Source organism: Emys orbicularis, chromosome 8 (assembly GCF_028017835.1).
Source record: "Emys orbicularis isolate rEmyOrb1 chromosome 8, rEmyOrb1.hap1, whole genome shotgun sequence".
Classification (NCBI taxonomy): Eukaryota; Metazoa; Chordata; order Testudines; family Emydidae; genus Emys; species Emys orbicularis.
Window position 1 is genome coordinate 113,387,541 of NC_088690.1, and position 11,179 is coordinate 113,398,719.

The window sequence follows — 11,179 nt, forward strand, 5'->3', positions numbered from 1 at the left end:
TTGGGGGCTGGGGGCAGGCTTGCGGGGGGGCTGGGGGCAGGCTCGTGGGGGGCAGGCGGACGGGGCAGGTTGGGGGGCAGGTTCGTGGGGGGCTGGGGGCAGGCTCCAGGCCAGAAGGGGCTGGTTGGGGTGGGGGGGCGGGCTCGCGGGGGGCAGGCAGACAGGGGCAGGTTGGGGGGCAGGTTTGTGGGGGGCTGGGGGCAGGCTCGCAGGGGGCAGGCGGACAGGGGCGGGTTGGGGGCAGGCTTGCGGGGGGCAGGCGGACAGGGGCGGGTTGGGGGGCGGGTTCACGGGGGGCAGCCGGACAGGGCAGGTTGGGGGGCGGGTTCGTGGGGGGCTGGGGGCAGGCTTGCGGGGGGCAGACGGACGGGGCGGGTTGGGGGGCGGGTTCGTGGTGGGCTGGGGGCAGGCTCCAGGCCGGAAGGGGCTGGTTGGGGTGGGGGGGCGGGCTCACGGGGGGCAGGCGGACAGGGGCAGGTTGGGGGGCAGGTTCGTGGGGGGCTGGGGGCAGGTTCGCAGGGGGCAGGCGGACAGGGGCGGGTTGGGGGCAGGCTTGCGGGGGGCAGGCGGACAGGGGCGGGTTGGGGGGCAGCAGGCCATTCACAGCTCCGTCTCTGCCTTGGCAGGAAGCTGCCGCCATCATCGCGCGGCGCCCCGACAACCCCCGCGAGTTCTTCAAGCAGCAGGAGCGAGTGGCCTCGAGCAGCTCTGAGGCCACGTCCCCGTTCAGCCAGAGGACAGGTGAGGGGCCGGGGGGCAGGCACGGGCAGTCGTGGGGGGGCCGGGAAGGGCAGCAGGCAGGTGTTGTGGGTGCAGCCTGGCTGTGTGCGTTGGGGGGGGCAGGGGTGTGCGTTGGGGGGGGGGCCTGGCTGTGGGCCTGGTTGTGGGCATGGGGGAGGCGGGGGGGCATTGGGGGTGGGGCATGGCTGTGGTCGTGGGGGGGGCAGGGGTGTGCGTTGGGGGTGGGGCCTGGCTGTGGGCGTGGGGGGGGGCAGGGGGTATGGGGGGGGGCCTGGCTGTGGGCATGGGGTGGGGCCTGGCTGTGGACGTGGGGGAGGCGGGGGGGCATTGGGGGTGGGGCATGGCTGTGGGCGTGGGGGGGCAGGAGGGGCGCGTTGGGGGTGGGGCCTGGCTGTGGGCGTGGGGGAGGCAGGGGGGGAGGCAGGGGGGGGCCTGGCTGTGGGCGTTGGGGGGTAGGGGGGCGCATTGGGGGGCTGGCTGTGGGCATTGGGGTAGGCAGAGGGGCGTTGGGGGGTGGGGCCTGGCTGTGGGCGTGGGGGAGGCAGGGGGGGCATTGGGGGGTGCCTGACTGTGGACGTTGGGGGGCAGGGGGGGCCCATTGGGGGGGCTGGCTGTGGGCGTTGGGGGGTAGGGGGCGCATTGGGGGGCTGGCTGTGGGCATTGGGGGAGGCAGGGGGGGTGTTGGGGGGTGGGGCCTGGCTGTGGGCATGGGGAAGGCAGGAGGGGCATTGGGGGGGGCCTGGTTGTGGGCGTTGGGGGGGCGCATTGGGGGGGGCCTGGCTGTGGGCGTTGGGGGAAGCAGGGGAGGCATTGGGGAGGTGGGGCCTGGCTGTGGGCGTGGGGGGGCGTGTTGGGGGGTGGGTGGGGGCCTGGCTGTGGGCATGGGGGGGCAGGGGGGACGCGTTGGGGCGGGGGGACGTATTGGGGGGTGGGGCCTGGCTGTGGGCGTTGGGGGGGCAGGGGGGCATGTTGGGGGGTGGGGCCCTGCTGTGGGCGTTGGGGGGGCAGGGGGGCATGTTGGGGGGTGGGGCCCTGCTGTGGGCGTTGGGGGAGGCAGGGGGGGCGTGTTGGGGGGTGGGGCTTGGCTGTGGGTGTTGGGCCAGTCCCTGCCAGCCCCCCCCCCCCCACCCAAGGGTGTTGATGCAGTGTGGGTGCTGGGCTAGGAGTAAGGTTCCCAGGTGTCCGGTTGGATGTCCTGACTGGACACTAGGAGTCTGGTTACTGTGGGCGGAGGGAAGTGGCAGCCTGTTGCCCAGCCCGGACCCATGCACCGGCTCGGGCCATGGCAGCCCCTTTGAGGAGCACGGTTTGCAGGGCTGCGGCGGAGGACAGAGTGGGGGGCCCACAGCGAGCGGGGTGAGGGGCTCCCAAGGGCATGGGAGGGAAGTGTCACAAGCTGCCCTGCCAGCCGGTGCTGCTCCTGGCCACGCTCTCAGGCAGCTCCGGGATGGGGGGAAGGGGGCTGCCAGGCAGGAGGGCCGGTGGGGGGCTGCCAGGCAGGAGGGCCATGCCTAGCTCCCCAGCGGGGTTGCCTGGCTGCTCCGGTGCGGCTGCAGCGCTCTTGTGACCTGCACTCCCTGGCGGCCTGCTGGCGCTGGGCTTTGCAAGTCCTTTGGGGCTGCTCACGCTGGAGTTGAGGGGGGAGAGCAGCAAGGGGGGGTGGGATCTCTAGGGGAGAGGCAGAGCAGGGGCGGGGCCTGGGGGAAAGAGGCAGAGCAGTGGTGGGCCTGGGGAAGAGGCGGAGCCTGGGGAAGAGGTGGGGCTGGGGTTCCGGTTTTCAGACCGTAGAACGTTGGCTACCCACGCTAAGTGGGGAATTGGGGGTGGGCAGCGCTGCCCTGGGCGAGGTCTGAGCAGATGGGGAAGGGTGTGGGGAGTCCAGGTTGCCCAGGGCTGGGCTGGGCTTGGGCTGTGACTCCTGGGGGGGTCTTTCTGACAAGCTGCTGGGCTCCAGGGCTGGAGATGCGCCCACTCCTGGGGGTTTCCTCAGGGCAGGACAAGGGGACGTGTCTATCCGGAGCTGCCAGGCCGGGCTGGTCACTGCCCCCTTCTGCCTGGAGCTCCCGGGGACATGGGGCTGGTGCCCTGTGTGCTGGTGGCTGGGCACAGCATCCTGTCCCGTCCCTGCCATGCAGGGTTGTGCTACTGACCACAGGGAGCCGGGGCTGATGGGGTCAAGAGAGAAGTGCAGCGTCCGTCCCTCCCTCCCCCCGTCCCTGCTTCCACACCCCCCCCGTCCCTGCTTCCCCCCGTCCCCTCAATGCCCTTGAGCTGAGCCCCCCGGGGTGCGGCCCCCACCCACACTGCTCCTCCCCATTCACGGTGGCACTGGAGGGGGGCTGGGCGCTAGAGCTGGGAGACTGACCGTTCTCTTTGCTTTCTCTGTCTCCGTGCGTCTGTCTGTCTTTCTCTCAGCAGGTCGTCTGCACTGTCCTTTCATAAAGACACCTGACAGTGGGCCGCCTTCCTCCTCCTCCTCCTCTTCCTCCCCCCCGCGGACCCCCTTCCCCTATGTCACCTGCCACCGCACACCAAACCTGTCCTCCTTCTTCCCATGTAGGTAGCAGTGCCCAGGCCCCGCCCTGCTGGGGGGAGAGCGCATTGGGGAGGCCCCATCCTGCCCCCCCCACAGCCCCCCTGCACCTGGTCTCTGCAGAGGGAGGTGGCAGCTGCAGGGCACTAGAGGTTTGGCCAGGAAGATGGGGGGAGAAGGCAGCTGTGGGGACCAAACGGGAGAGCCAGGAACCTCCTTTTTCACAGACAACAGCTGGGGCGTGCCGGGGGGGGGGGGGGTCAGAGGGGCTGGGGGGCCAGGGAGACCGGGGTGTGCCGGGGGACCAGAGTGTGCTGGGGGGCTGGGGTGTGCTGGGGGACCAGGGCGTGCTGGGGGGCCGGGACATACTGGGGGGCGTGCCAGGGGGACCGGGGCTGGCTGGGGCGTGCTGGGGGGCAGGGGTATGCTGCGCGACCGGGGCGTGCTGGGGGGCTGGGGCGTGCTAGGGGGCGGGGGTATGCTGCGCGACCGGGGCGTGCTGGGGGGCTGGGGCGTGCTGGGGGGCGGGGGTATGCTGTGGGACTGGGGCGTGCCGAGGGGCTGGCTTCAGTAGAATAAATATGTGAAATTTCTCCCTAAAGTGGCAAAGTGGCGACTGGGTCAGGTGGGCGCAGGATTGTCCCCGTCCCGTCAGGGGGCCTGCTCCCGCTGCAGTCCTGCCCCCGTGGCCTGGCTGAAGGGGAGGGGGCTCCATGGCCTGGCATGTGCTAGGCGCTGGGCCCAGTTCCCATGGGGTGTCTAGCTCCGGCGGGGGTGTGACTGTAGGCCTGGGGCCTGAATTCCTGGCTGGCTGGGTGGGGAGGGCTGGCTGTGGGGAGAGCCTTGGGGTGTGGGGGAGCAACCCCGCTCGTGTCTGTGAACCCCAAGGGCTGGCCCTGGGGCCCCCAGCCACCTGGCTGGAGTGTCCTGCTGGCAGGCCTCCGGCCTTAACCCTGCTGCATGCCCCAGTGGGCGGAGGGAGGAGCCGCCCCCAGGGACTCTTGGCTGGAGAAGGAAACTCCAGGATGGGCTGACGGTGGGAGGGGCTATGCGTGCAAACGAGGTGATGCATATTAATTTGCAAACGAGGGGCCTGCTTATTTGCACCTGTGCCAACGCACTGGCTGGCGAGGGGTCGGCCTGGGGCCCCTTCAGCTTCCGTCTCGCTCGTTCGCAGGCAGCCAGTCGGACGCTCACAGAAAGGCCTCGGCCGTGGGCTGCAGCCCCTGTGACTCCAGCCCGGCCTCCACACCCGTCGGGGAGCAGATCGAGAGGGCTCTGGACGAAGTCACGCAGCAGGCCCCGTGGAAAGGTGGGGTGCAGGGGAGCCCAGGGGGCCCCTCCCCGGAGGGCAGGCGGGAGCAGGGGCTGGACTCTGATGCGCTCTCTCCCCCTCCGTGCAGACTCGCCCGGACCCAGCAGCGAGGCGCCAGCGCCGCTGACGGCAGACGAGCTGCCTGGGGGCCCTGAGTGGACAGCAGCGCAGGGGGGCGGGCTGGGCCCCACCGAGGACCTTGTGTTCCTGGAGCCCAGAGAGCCGCTGCTGTTCCCCGTGGCAATGCTGCCTGCAGAGGGCGAGTCCTCGGGCCCCGCGCAGCCCCCCGGCCCCAGCCCCGAGAGCCTTATCGATCTGTGGCAGAACGACAGCAGCACCACCCCGCCCGCTGCCTGGGAGCTGGCCACACCTGCGCCATCGGGGCCCCCTGCGCCCCTCCTGGTGGAGGTGGACGTGCCCCCAGCCACCCCCGCGGCCCCCGCCCCCCCTGACGACAACCTGCTGAACTTCGACGAGCTGCCCGAGCCACCGGCCACCTTCTGCGACGCGGAGCAGGACGAGGAGCCGGCCAGCCTCATTGCCATGGAGGGGCCGCACCAGATGACGCTCAGCTACCAGCATGCCCTGCAGGAGGCCGCCGGCGGGCAGCAGGCCCCCGAGCCCCAGCTGCTGACCAACGGAGAGATGGCCCAGAAAGAAGGGGTGCAGGTGAGCTGGGCGCTGCTGCACCTGGTGCCCTTTCCCCCAACCTGGCCAGGCAAGAGGCTCCCTGGGGCGCCTGCCCCATACCCACTGCGGCCCTGGCTCTGCCCTCCTGGCCCTGTGGACCCCTTGGCAGGTGGGATCCGGCTCCTGGGCCTTCCTGGGTACAGAGCCCAGCTTGAGCCTGCAGCAGTGGCAGCGGGAGGGGTGTCCTGGAGCCGCAAGCCCTGGGCCGTGGCCAGGTGGTAAAGGGCCAGCTGGAACCACTGTCCCTGCTGGCCGCTCGCTCTGCTCTGGGCTTCTCCGTGGCTGCTGATGATGGCGGCTCCGTTCTCCTTTCCAGGCCAGCGAGGGCTACTTCAGCCAGTCGCAGGATGAAGAGTTCGGCCAGGTGGAGACGTCTGCCAAAACTCCTCCTGCTGTGTTCTACGCCAAGCCCCCCGGTGAGTGGGGCAGCCCTGGGCATGTGGGGGGCAGCCCAGAGCCCTGCTTTGCTCCCCCTCGAGGGGGGCACTGGGCTGCCTGGCACTAACACGTCCGACTCTCCCACAGAGATCGACATCACCTGCTGGGACGCCGACCCGGTGCCTGAGGATGAGGAGAGCTTTGGGGGCAGCGTCTAAGGCTGGGCCCTGTGCGCGTCAGACCCCCGGGACCGCCACCGTGAGATCCCAGCAGTGCAAGACGGCCACAGCGAGGGGCCCAGCCCCATCCCTCTCCGTCTGCGTGTGCCCCTGGGCCCGGCTGGACGGGCCAGCCCCGAGGCACCCCTGCCCCCGCAGGGCAACTTTTACAGCTTTCCTCTCTCTCTCTCTCTCTCTCTCTTTTTTAAAAGTTGTCTCACTAGGAGCCATGTGGGTCCACCCGCCCCCCGTCCCTCGTAGTTCCCTGCTCCCCCACCCTGCCGCTCCTGCCTCTTTGCGTTGAGCTTGTATATTTCTGCGCGCCCCTCCGCTCCCCCGACCCTGGTGCCCTGAGGGAGGCTGGGCAGCTGGTGCTCTGTGCATGGGGCAGGGGCCTCGTTCGCCTCTCCCCCGCCGGCTCTGCCCAGAGCCCTGAGAACTTTGCACGAATCAAAAATAAATATGGCAATAAAATGACCCTGTGTGGGTGCGGCTCTGGCTGGCTGCAGCCCCCCTCACTTCAGCTGCGCCCCAAGGTGCTTGTGCAGCCGCCCCCCGCGGGGAAGGTGTTACGCACCCCTAGGGTGGGGGCTGGGAGAGAGCTAGTGCCAGGTTGTCTCAGCTGCAAGGACCCTGCCAGTCTCAGTAGGAGACTATGGGGCGACCCCCCAGACTGTCAGCCCCCCGCGCCCCCCCCTCCGCTTTATCCCCCCTTGCTTGGTCCCCTTCTCAAGTACAGTAACTGGTTTTTTTGAAAGCACAAATTGTGTATTGGCAACGTGCTAATGTATGTTAATAAATAAATTGCCTCCACCCGGGCCTGGCCTGAGCCTGGCTGCTTTCTGGGGGAGGGGCAGCGAGTGCATGGGGGAGGCGCCCTGGCTGCAGGAGCTGGGCTCTGGGCATTGTGCTGTGACAGAGCCAGCCCACAAGCACCCCAGGGGGAGAGTGGGTCCAGGCTGAGCTGCCCAGCCCTGTGGGGCTGAGAGGGATGCTCCAGCCCCCATTGTGGAGGGCAGGGTGGAGCCTGCCCCGAGTTTCCCCCCCCCCCCCCCGGCAGCCTGGCCCTGCTTGGAATGAATCTGGTGCCACAAACTTTTATTCTCAAACTGTAACAAACAAACTAGGAAAGAGCCGAGTGCAGGGCCTGCTCGGAGCCCCAGTCAGCACCAAGGGCGCCTGCAGGGGCCCACGGGCGAGATGGGGACCAGCCCCTCACCCACTGGCCGCAGCAGGCAGCGCTTCACATTGTCCAGGCAGGGTTTGCACTAGCCCTGAGGTGGGGCCCAGGGCAGGCTCCCAAGGAGAACGGGCAGCTTGGGCTCAGGCCGGCCCTGCTGCAGCCCCAGTCCATGCAGGCCCCAGTGTGGCACTCTGCCCGGCAGGCCCCTAAACTGCCGTAGTCCTGCCAAACAAGGGCATGGAGACAGGGAGGTGCCAGGCCCCAGGTTCATACGTGTCCCTGCTGCTGAGCTCGGAGTCCATCCAGCTGGGGAACATGCGCTGGGCACGCTCGGCCTCCAGGTAGAAGGCGGGGCCCTGGCTGGCAGAGCTGGGCAGGCGCAGGGCTGCGCTGTAACCTCGGTCCAGGAAGAGGGGCTTGTAGCTGGGGGGCTGCTCCTGTTTCTCGGGGCGCTCGTGGCTCAGAAAGGGGGCGTTGATCTTGCGGTATAGCCCCCGCGTGTCCATGAGCACCTCGCTGTAGGGTGGTGGCGGCTCAGCCATGAGCAGCGCCTCCTCGTAACACGGGGGCTTGGACAGGTCCGACTCTGCAAGGCAAGCAGCAGACACACACTGAGTGAGGGGCCGCACCAGGCTCTCCCACTTCTTCCATGTGTAGATGGGGCCTGAACCACAGCCTCTTCCCCCCCTTTGGCCCACAGCCTCCATGAGGGGTGCAAGGCCCCAGCCAGCCCCACAGGTGCCCTGCAGCAGGCGCTGAGTGGGGCGGGGGTCAGGCTCCCTAGGGCACTCTGCTCTGGGACCGAGCACGGCCAGGCAGCCGGGGTTCTGCTGGCCTGGCCAGGGGGGCAGCATGGAGGTTGCTGTAGCCAGAGAGGCTCTGAGTGGCCGGCTGAGCGGCCTGGCCCTGCCTCAGGCTCTGAGCCTGCGTGAGTGGCGGCGGCTCCCTGCCTTGGGAAGCCCCTGGCGGTGATGGGCCAGGCCTAGGGAATTGGCACCGTGGGTCACAAGCAGCCCTCACCGTGCCTGTAGCTCCAGGGCCGGGGGGGCGGGCCGGGGGGGTGGCGCGGCTCCATGCGCAGCCGGGGGGGGATGGCCATGGCCATGCCGGGGGGGCTGCCCGAGTAGCCCTCGTAGTGCAGCGGCTCCATCTCCAGCGCGCGCAGGTTCTGCTCCCGCAGCCGCTCCTCCTGCTGGCTCTTCAGGCGGCGCCGCAGGTAGCTGCAGAAGCAGCAGAGCAGCACGATGAGGCCCCAGATGAGCCAGAAGCCGGCGAAGCAGGTGAGGAAGGTGTAGGTGCCCTGGGACATCACCATGGTGGCTGGGCTGGGGGCCGGGGGCTCCCCTCAGCTGCAGGCAGGCAGGGCCCAGAGCACCACACGCCCGCTGCCCATCGCCTGTGCCCAGGTGCCAGCGCCGGCGGCTCGTCACTCGCTCAGGGCTGCCCCCGCGCTGCCTGCAGCCGTTGCCATGGCGCCCGCTCCAAGCGCTGGGGACGGATGGGAGGCAGAGCTGGGGGGGCAAGGTCCATGGGGCGGGGGTGCTCAGGGGCGAGGGTCAGGGCCTGCCCTGCTCCCCAGGCACCAGGCAGGAACGACCGGGGGGCAGGCACTCCGGAGCGGCTCGTCCGCCGCAGGGATCTGCAGAGCCGCAGGCCAGGCTGGGTAGCCCCGTCCGAACCAAGAGCACCCAGCCCAGCTCCTTCCCATCGCTGGGCCGAGCAGCCGATGGCGCCCCCTGCAGACAGACAGACAGACCTCAGCATGACGGGCGCACCGCGGTTCCCATAGCGCTCACCCACGCCCAGCTCAGGGTGGCCAGGCCGGCTCCCGGCTACAGCCATGTGGCTTCCCTCTGGCTGGGTCCCTCCCGCTACCGACCACCCCCCATTAGCCCAGGCCCCCTTCCCCCCCTGCTCATTTAAGGGCTGCGATCCTGTGCATGTTTCCACCCCCCTCCACAGCCAGAGTCCCATGCCTGCCCCAGACACCAAGGCTGGTGCTCCAGGGTGGCCGAGGCACCGAGCCCAGCTCAGCCCGGGCTACGGAGCCGTCTGCAGAAGCCAGCAGAGCCCGCTCCAAGGGGATTGTGAAGGGAAGGGGGGCACTGGGCTCGCCAGCCTCCCAGGAAGGGCTGGGGTTGGCATGGCAACGAGCTGAAAGATTCTAGAAATGGGAGGCTTGTAGCTGGCAGCCCCGGATCCTGTCTGCTTGGGGATGGGATGAGCTCCACCCCCCTTCTGCTTCTCAAGGTTCACCGAAGGAGCCAGGGAGGCGAGGGAACTGGAAGAAGCTGGGTTAGACAGTGTCCTTGGATCCCAGGATTCACCATGATGCCACAGGGCCTGTCAGCCTGGTCCTGACCAGGCCAGTGAGCAGCGGCCGCTGCTGCAGTGAAACATTTCTAAAGGGACAAGAACAGATAATTTGCACTCAAGAGTTGTAAAAGAATTGGCTGAGGAGTGGCTGAGTAATTGGTAATATAATTCTTGGACAACGGGTAAGTCTCAGAGAAGGGGGAAAAAGTGTATGCTGTGCCAATATTCTAAAAGGGTAAGTGGGATGAGCCGGGTAACTATAGGCCAATTAGTCTGACGTTGATCCTGGGCAAAATCATAGAAAATGCAATCAGTAAAGAATAAAGAGGAGAGCAGCATAACTAATGCCAATCCATGTGGTTTCACAGAAAACAGGTCTTGTCAAACAAACTTGGTATTGTTTTGAGATTACAACCATAGTTAGTAAAGATAACTTGACATGACCGTTAGATTTCTGTAAGGCATTTAGCGGTAGTCCCACAGGCCTCGATTACATTACAACTAGATTAATTGATTGCGTTTGTATAGTGCTAGCTTTTAAAGAAGCACAGATTAAATGGACTAGAAACTGGCTGACAGATTCCAAAAGCAATTACCAATGGGGTATTTTCATCCCCAGAGGCTGTCACAGGGCGACTAGCCCCTTTAAGAGGAAGCGGGGCTGGCGCACCCATGACTGATTACTTGGTGCCCAACTGGGTTTACGGGAAGCCCCTGGGCCCTGAAGGGGAGCCAGCAGCGGGAGAGGGGTGCTGTCTGTGGACCCCTCAGCCCAGGGAGGGAAGGGGAAGAATGACCGAGAGCTGCTGAAAAGGCACCTGAAGGACGCAGCTGGGGAAGCTGTTGGAGGAAGTTGAAAAACAGGCCCAGCCGGGAGGCCTGTGCAACCCCCGAGCTCACAGGGACAGACCGAGCAGAACCTGGAAGGGCTGAAACTTGGGCCGAATGGAGAGGCTGGGAGCTGCCAGAGCTCCGGGAGAAGGTGCTGCGCCCCGGGGGAGGCTGGTGGAGCAGAGATTTGCCTTTGGGTTTGCTTTTTGTTAAGGAACCAGTCCCCAAGGAAGGGGGTTGGTATTGCATGTAAGCCTCCATGGAGCATTCCTGGGAACCTGTGAAGGGGAAACGGAGGCTAGGTGCTGCAGAGCCACCCCTGGCCATAAGGGGGCAGTGAGGAGGTGGCCTGCCCTTTACATACATCTTGTTTCTAGAGGGGTCCCGCAGGGGTCTGGTTTTGGCCAAAGGCTGGTCAGTATCATCCTCCGTGATCTGGCTGAAGATAAAGCGGTTGCTCTAAGTTTGCAGAGGACAAAAGTTGTTGGTGTGGTAACTGCTGCCAGGTCAGTTCTGCAGAGTGATCCGCATCACATGGTAAAGTGGGCTTAGGCCCATGCCTGGAACCCAGAGCACAGGCCACACTCCCAGGCTGGGGGACAGCACCTTGGAAAGCAGTGACACAGACCAGGACTTGGGGTCCTGACAAGCCTGCCCAACGTGCGCACCCAGCGGAATGCTGTCACCAGGAGGGCGAACGTGATCCTTGGCTGTATGAGCAAGTAATCCCTGCATTACAGAAACGAAGGGCTGTAACCTCCTCAACGTGTCACCACGCCCAGCCCCTGCACTGAAGCAGGACTAAGAAAAGCTGGACCCTCCTTGGCAGGTGTTTGTCCAACCTGCTCATAAAACCCTCCAACGACGGGGATTTCACAACCTCCCCGGACGCCTGTGCCACAGATTAACCACCCTGAGAGTTAGAAAGATTTTCCTAATATCCAACCTCAATCTCCCGGGCTGCAGATGAAGCC

General features: G+C 66.7%; 2 protein-coding genes across 2 annotated transcripts in view; one reads left to right on the forward strand and one right to left on the reverse strand.

The window, feature by feature from the left end:
• DBN1 (drebrin 1) overlaps positions 1-5,875 on the forward strand; it is a 28,147-nt gene extending 22,272 nt beyond the window's left edge. The window contains exons 10-15 of the mRNA XM_065409610.1: positions 627-741; positions 3,157-3,297; positions 4,452-4,586; positions 4,678-5,258; positions 5,596-5,695; positions 5,805-5,875. Coding sequence (XP_065265682.1) covers positions 627-741; positions 3,157-3,297; positions 4,452-4,586; positions 4,678-5,258; positions 5,596-5,695; positions 5,805-5,875 — 1,143 coding nt within the window. The remainder of the gene's footprint in view (positions 1-626; positions 742-3,156; positions 3,298-4,451; positions 4,587-4,677; positions 5,259-5,595; positions 5,696-5,804) is intronic.
• Positions 5,876-7,264: 1,389 nt separating this feature from the next.
• On the reverse strand, positions 7,265-8,373 carry PRR7 (proline rich 7, synaptic). Its single transcript, XM_065410224.1, has 2 exons — positions 8,079-8,373; positions 7,265-7,644 (listed from the first exon to the last, which is right to left on the reverse strand). Exons 1-2 carry the CDS (start codon positions 8,371-8,373, stop codon positions 7,265-7,267), a joined length of 675 nt encoding a protein of 224 aa, XP_065266296.1.
• Between the last annotated feature and the right edge of the window lie 2,806 nt (positions 8,374-11,179).